Source organism: Lipotes vexillifer, unplaced genomic scaffold (assembly GCF_000442215.2).
Source record: "Lipotes vexillifer unplaced genomic scaffold, Lipotes_vexillifer_v1.1 scaffold521, whole genome shotgun sequence".
In the NCBI taxonomy this organism is placed as follows: domain Eukaryota; kingdom Metazoa; phylum Chordata; class Mammalia; order Artiodactyla; family Lipotidae; genus Lipotes; species Lipotes vexillifer.
In genome coordinates, this window is record NW_006778737.1 from 725,153 (window position 1) to 732,587 (window position 7,435).

At 40.9% G+C, this 7,435-nt stretch overlaps 1 protein-coding gene across 2 annotated transcripts in view; it reads left to right on the top strand.

Moving 5' to 3' along the window:
- Positions 1-7,435, top strand: part of CCDC66 (coiled-coil domain containing 66) — a 54,144-nt gene that overhangs the window by 43,765 nt on the left and 2,944 nt on the right. For both annotated transcript variants that reach the window (XM_007451756.1, XM_007451757.1), the window contains exons 14-15: positions 6,079-6,569; positions 7,176-7,216. In XM_007451756.1, coding sequence (XP_007451818.1) covers positions 6,079-6,569; positions 7,176-7,216 — 532 coding nt within the window. The remainder of the gene's footprint in view (positions 1-6,078; positions 6,570-7,175; positions 7,217-7,435) is intronic.

The following is a 7,435-nucleotide window of genomic DNA, read 5'->3' on the forward strand; positions in this document are numbered from 1 at the left end:
GAGTATAATTGCTTTACAATATACAACGAAGTGAATATTGTACACTTTGTTGTACAACAAAGTGAATCAGCTATATGTATACATATATCCCCTTCTCTTGGACCTCCCTCCCCTGCCCCTGCATCTGGCCCATTTAGGTCATCACAGAGCAGCAAGCTGAGGCTCCCTGTGCTATACTGCAGGTTCCAACTAGCTATGTGTTTTACACATGGTACTGTGTTTATGTCAAACCTAATCTTCCAATTCATCCCACCTGTGTCCACACATCCATTCTCTACATTTATGTCTCTATTCCTTCTCTGGAAATAGGTTCATCAGTACTATTTTTCTAGATTCCACATATATGCATTAATATACGATATTTGTTTTTCTCTTTCTGACTTCACATTCTGTATGACAGACTCTAGGTCCATCCACCTCTCTACAGATGACCCAGTTTTGTTCCTTTTTATGGCCGAGTAATATTCCATTGTATATATGTACCACATCTTCTTTATCGATTCATCTGTCAGTGGACATTTAGGTTGTTTCCATGACCTGGCTATTTTAAATAGTGCTGCAGTGAACATTGGGGTACATGTGTCTTTTTATTTTGTTTTTAAATATTTATTTATTTATTTTTGGCTGTGTTGGGTCTTCATTGCTGTGCGTGGGCTTTCTCTAGTTGCAGCGAGTGGGAGCTACTCTTCATTGTGGTGTACGGGCTTCTCATTGCGGTGGCTTTTCTTGTTGCAGAGCATGGGCTCTAGGCATGCGGGCTTCAGTAGTTGTGGCTTGCGGGCTCTAGAGCACAGTCTCAGTAATTGTGGCACACGGGCTTAGTTGCTGCACAGCATGTGGGATCTTCCCGGACCAGGGCTTGAACCCGTGTCCCCTGCATTGGCAGGAGGGTTCTTAACCACTGTGCCACCAGGGAAGTCCCATGTGTCTTTTTGAATTACAGTTTTCTCAGGGTATATGCCCAGTAGTGGGATTGCTGGGTCATATGGTAGTTCTAGTTTTAGTTTTTTAAGGAACCTCCATACTGTTCTCCACAGTGGCTGTATCAATTTACATTCCCACCAACAGTGTAAAAAGGTTAGTTCCCTTTTCTCCACACCCTTTCCAGCATTTATTATTTGTAGATTTTTTGATCATGGCCATTCTGACTGGTGTGAGGTGACACCTCTTTGTAGTTTTGATTTGCATTTCTCTAATGATTAGTGATGTTGAGCATCTTCTCATATGCCTCTTGCCCATCTGTATGTCTTTGGAGAAAAATGTCACTTTAGGTCTTCCGCCCATTTTTGGATTGGGTTGTTTGTTTTTTTGATATTGAGCTGCATGAGCTGTTTGTATATTTTGGACATTAATCTTTTGTCAGTTGCTTCGTTTGCAAATATTTTCTCCCATTTTGAGGGTTGTCTTTTCGTTTTGTTTATAGTTTCCTTTGCTGTGCAAAAGCTTTTAAGTTTAATTAGGTCCCATTTGTTTATTTTTGTTTTTATTTTCATTACTCTAGGAGGTGGGTCAAAAAAGATCTTGCTGTGATTTATGTCAAAGAGTGTTCTGGGGCTTCCCTGGTGGCGCAGTGGTTGAGAGTCCGCCTGCTGAGGCAGGGGACACGGGTTCGTGTCCCAGACTGGGACAATTCCACGTGCCACGGAGCAGCTAGGCCCATGAGCCATGGCTGGGGGGTCTGCGCGTCCGGAGCCTGTGCCCTGCAACGGGAGAGGCCACAACAGTGAGAGGCCCACGTACCACCAAAAAAAAAAAAAGTGTTCTGCCTATGTTTTCCACTAAGAATTTTATAGTGTCCAGTCTTACGTTTAGGTATTTAATCCATTTTGAGTTCATTTTTGTGTATGGTGTTAGGGAGTGTTCTAATTTCATTCTTTTACATGTAGCTGTCCAGTTTTCCCAGCACCACTTATTAAGGAGACTGTCTTTTCTCCATTGTATATCCTTGCCTCCTTTGTCATAGATTAGGTGACCACAGGTGCATGGGTTTATCTCCAGGCTTTCTGTCCTGTACCATTGAGCTATATTTCTGTTTTTGTGCCAGTACCATACTGTCTTGATTACTGTAGCTTTGTAGTATAGTCTGAAGTTGGGAAGCCTGATTCTTCTGGCTCCATTTTTCTTTTTGCAGATTGCTTTGGCTGTGTGGGGTCTTTTGTGTTTCCATACAAATTGTTAAATTTTTTGTTCTAATTCTGTGAAAAATGCCATTGGTAATTTGATAGGGATTGCACTGAATCTGTAGATTGCTTTGGGTAGTATAATCATGTTCACAATATTGATTCTTCCAATCCAAGAACATGGTATATCTCTCCATTTGTTGGTGTCATCTTTAATTTCTTTCAACAGTGTCTTATGGTTTTCTGCATACAGGTCTTTTGTCTTCCTAGGTAGGTTTATTCCTAGGTGTTTTATTCTTTTTGTTGCAATGGTAAATGGCATTGTTTCCTTAATTTCTCTTTCTGCTCTTTCATTGTTAGTGTGTAGGAATGCAAGAGATTTCTGTGTATTAATTTTGTATCCTTCAGCTTTACCAGATTCATTGATTAGCTTTAGTAGTCTACCGGTGGCATCTTTAATATTTTCTATGTATAGTATCATGTCATCTGTGAACAGTGACAGTTTTACTTCTTCTTTTCCAATTTGTATTCCTTTTATTTCTTTTTCTTACCGATTGCTGTGGCTCGGACTTCCAAAACTATGTTGAATAAAGTGGCGAGAGTTGACATCTTTGTCTTATTCCTGATCTTAGAGGAAACGCTTTCAGTTTTTCACCATTGAGAATGATGTTTGCTGAGGGTTTGCTCATGTTGAAGTTGGGCGGGGGGCAGTGTAACAGCCGGGGCGGGGACGGCAAGGTGGGAATAAAAGGCCTAGTGGTTCTTTTTAAAAAAAAAACAGGTGGTGCCCACCATCCTCATCCGCACCCCCATCCCAAGAGTATTCCAGCAAGCCCCTAGATGTGTTAAGTTACATTCCTACCCCTTGGGCCAACGCTTCAGCATATTTTTAAATGAGCCTCTTTCACATTTGGGTGTAATCAGCTGCCTCTGCACTGGGTCCTGAGGTAAGTGAGCCCTTTAAGAGCTGTTTCTCCCTTCTGCTATAGCTTTGTGGGTCTTGTGGACATGAGCCGCATTGGTTTTCAGTTCTATATGTTTTGGGGGATTATCTGTTCTGTGCAGATCTTAAAAGTGGGGGTACCCAATGTGGGGTTCAAACCCTTATCTCCTTGGGGAAAAGCTCTGGGTTTTGAGTTCCCTCCCACTTGTGGGTTGCAGCACAGGAGTGGGGTTTATGGCTTGACTGTGTCTCAGCCTCTCCCACCTGCTTTGATGGTGTGCCAGACCTGGGCAATGTGTAGGAGTCGCCCAGCCAGTTCTTTAGGTTTTTTTCAGAGGAAATTGTTCCGTGTGTAACTATAGGTTCAAGTGTGTCCGTAGGAGGCGAGTTCAGGATCTTCCTAGGTCACCACCTTGAACCAGACCTTCAGTTTTTAAACTAATTACCAGTGGACCCTCCTGTCAGTTATTTGTGGTCTTGGGGATCCCTTGGTAACTTAAAAAGAGACAAAAACCAATTTGGCTGGCCATAAGTTAGGAGATAATATTAATGTTCCTCTAGAAATATCATAAAGCTACTCTGGAGTTGGCTAGTACTGAGCCCCAAGCCCAGAATGTCTTAATGGAAATCCATCCTCTAACATACCACTCTTTCTGCCAGTTAATTTTAGATCTTCAGTACAACACCAAATTACATAATATGACAGGAATGTAGAAGGGAATTTGAAAAGGGAAGTGGGGTAAAGCAACCTGTTTAGTTTATTAAAAAAAAAACAAAAAACTTTTTTTATAGTTTCCTCGTAAGCCTGAAGAATGTGGTTTCTCCCTTCTCTATGTCCAGATAAATAACAAAATTATATAAATCCTACACATCACTTAAGAGGAAGTCAAACTAAAAAAAAAAAAAGTCAAACTAGGTCTTTAAGACCATGAAATTATGTATATTATCACTGGGTGACTCTAAGGCAATTTAATCAGTCAGTGTCCCAAAGTAGAATAATTAAAGATGGCTTATTTAAAAAGAGACTATTTTCAAAGGACTGGATGTGAGGGAATACAGCAGTAGTGCTTTGACTCTGGTGCTAGTAGCAACTGACTTGTTACCAGAACCTAGAAGACAAGCGTTGTATAGAGGTAACTTTGAGGGGAACCTTTGGTAAAGGGATAGAGTCAGCCTGAGGTCAGCTCACAGGGAATGAGCCAGTGGGATAAATATCCTGAATTCACTCTTTTCCCTTCCTATAATTTGCATATGAACACTCCTGACAGAAACAGAAACCAGAGGACCCAGGAACCCGTTGATAAGGTTCTTACCAGTCAGCCTGCTAGGGCAGAGAGCAGGGGAGAGGAAGGTATAAAGTGGGTCTAGAGTGGCAAAAAAGGATATCCAGTATGGAAATGATGTAGGCTGGGCAGCCTTACTAGGATTAGTCCTGGCTAGCTCTAGTCTGGAATAATACACTTACAGCAATAATTGGACTTTTTTTTAGCTAATTGTGAATTTAAAATTTTAATCGTATGTGAAAAAAAGCCTTTTGAGCAACAAAGTAATTTTGTTGCTCAACTGTTGTGATAGCTGAACACATATATAATCATGAACATTATATAAATTTTAAGGAGATTTTAGATGTTTGAATGGTGAACTTTTCCTGTTTTCAAAATGGAAAAAAGTAAAAGGTTATACGTGATTCAGGGATGGCCTGGAGGCATAGCATGATGGTATATGAGCTATAGACATTTAAAAAGTTACATGAGGACTTCCCTGTTGGCACAGTGGTTAAGAATCCGCCCTGCCAGTGCGGGGGACACGGGTTCGAGCCCTGTTCCGGGAAGATCCCACATGCCGCAGAGCAGCTGGGCCCGTGTGCTGCAACTACTGAGCCTGTGCTCTGGAGCCCACGAGCCACGACTGCTGAGCCCGTGTTCCACAACTACTGAAGCCAGCGCACCTGGACCCCGTGCTCCCCCGTGCACCACAGTAAGAAGCCGACATACCGCAACGAAGAGTAGCTCCCGCTCGCCACTAGAGAAAGCCCATGTGCAGCAACGAAGACCCAACGCAGCCAGAAATAAAATAAAAAAATAAAGAGCGAATCATTTGAAGTTCTGATATGTGCTGTAGCTTGAATGATCCTTGAAGGCATTACGCTGAGTGAAATAAGCTGGACGTGAGGGGAGGGGGAGCAGTTGTGCAGGGAGACAAAAATATTGTATAGTTCCATTGGTGTAAGGAATTTAGGGTTGGGTGGACAAATTCAGAAGTGGAAAGTAGAGTGGAAGTTGCTGAGGGTTGGGAAGGAGGGTGGAATGGGGAGTTACTGCTTAGTGGGTGCAGGGTTTCTGCTTGAGGTGATGATGGGGTCTGGAATTGTGTGGCATCATGAGTGTGCTTGGCGCCACTGAATTGTACATTTAAAACTGGTTTAATGGAAGCTTTAGGGAAATTGGAACCCTTGTGCATTGCTGGTGGGAATGTAAAATGGTGCAGCTGCTAAAGAAAACAGAATGGCATTTCCTCAGAAAATTTATAATTACCATATGGTCTGGCGATTCCACTTCTGGGTGTAGTCAGAAGAACTGAAAAAAGTAAGGTCTTGAAGAATAGCCCAGAGGTGGAGGCAACCCAAGTGTCCCTTGACAGATGAATGGATAAACAAAAATGTGGTATATACATACAGTGGAATGTTTTATGGTGTGTGTGTATTCAGCCTTAAAAAGGAGGACATTCTGACACATGCTACAACTTGGATGAACTTTGAGGACATTATGCTAACAGAAGTCACAAAGAGAGACAGTCATAGAGACAAAGTAGTATGGTGGGTGCTATATAAGCTGGCAGGAAGCGGGGGATGGGGAGTTGTTTAGTGGGTATAGAATTTTTTTTTTCAATTTTCAAACCACCGTTTTAGAGGGCAGTTTTAATGCCTTTGAAAAAATGGTTAAAATGGTAAATTTTGCATTATGTATGTTTTACCACAATTTTTAAAAAATTAATCATCTGAAACTTTTTTTTTAGATGACTTAAATGCTGGAATATTTACCAATATAGAATCACGCTGTGGATCGGTAATAGAGAGGGAAATTATAAACTGTTCATCTCCTGAGATTCCTGCAGAATTTAATGAACAGTTTAACACTAAGAAGAACAAGCAAGAACTAGTAAGTCATGATAATGGAGCCAACTTAGAAAAAGAAAACAGTTATAATGACCAGTGTAATCCGTTCACAAGAACAGAGAAACAAACAAAACATATGAAGAAGTGTCCTAAAAGGCCTGATTGGAATATAAATAAACCACTGAGACGGTATATTCCAGCATCAGAAAAGTACCCTAAACAGCTTCAAAAGCTGAGAGAAGAAAAAAGAGTAAGAAGACAGATGGAACTGCTTCATTTGGTAGAAAGAAATAATCCTGGACACCCCTCTCAAAATAGAGTCACTTCACCAGATGTTCTTCATTCATCTCAAGAAACTGAACCAAGTTTCAGGTGGCAGTTAGTCAAAAAGGTAAAGCTCTTCTGTCTAAAAAAATATTTTAAAGCATGTATTGAAGTTTTTAGAATGAGAATACAGTTCCACACATGCATGTTTTGACAAGGCTATTCTGGGTGTGAATAAGAGTTCTAGAAATTTGCTGTTTACACCAGGGGTCAACAAACTATGGCCAATGGGCAAATCCATCTTGCTGCCTGCTTTTGCAAATAAAGTTTTTTAGCAATACAGCCATGCTCATTTTTTTTAACCTATTGTCTGTGGCTGGCTTCATGCTGCAAGAAGAGTTTATAGAGTAGTTGCAGCAGAGACCACATGGCTCACAAAGCCAAGTGTTTACTATGTCCTTTACAGAAAAAGTTTACACTTAAACCTTGTATAGATAAATGCTATTCTTTATTCAGATACCCATTCAAAACTCTTGTTTATAGTCATATAGACAGGATAATTTACAAGGTCAGGAATTACTGGATTGGTTTCTCTGACTCTGGAGAAGTACCAAGCCTCTCCTATCCTGTTATCCAGTATGTGTTACTCAAATATTATCCTCAGATTTCAACAACCACTAAAAACATTTGTGGGGACATATGGAAACACTGTTAACTCCTGTCTATCATTTAGGAAGAACCACCTCGGAGAATTAATTCTTTCAACAAGGAAAGGTATGTTATGGATTCCGTAGCTACTTAGTGCTTTCTGTGCGACATAAAATACTTGCTCAAAATATAGGTGAGATCAAGCATGTATGCATGTCTGTGAAGACAGTAACAGGAAAGTTTGTGACTTGAGGTGAATAGAGGTTTAAGGGAAAGGGTGTCTGGCATTTTACCTAGAATTTGAAGGTCCAAATTGGACTGGACCTAGGCATCCTAAGCAGGAAT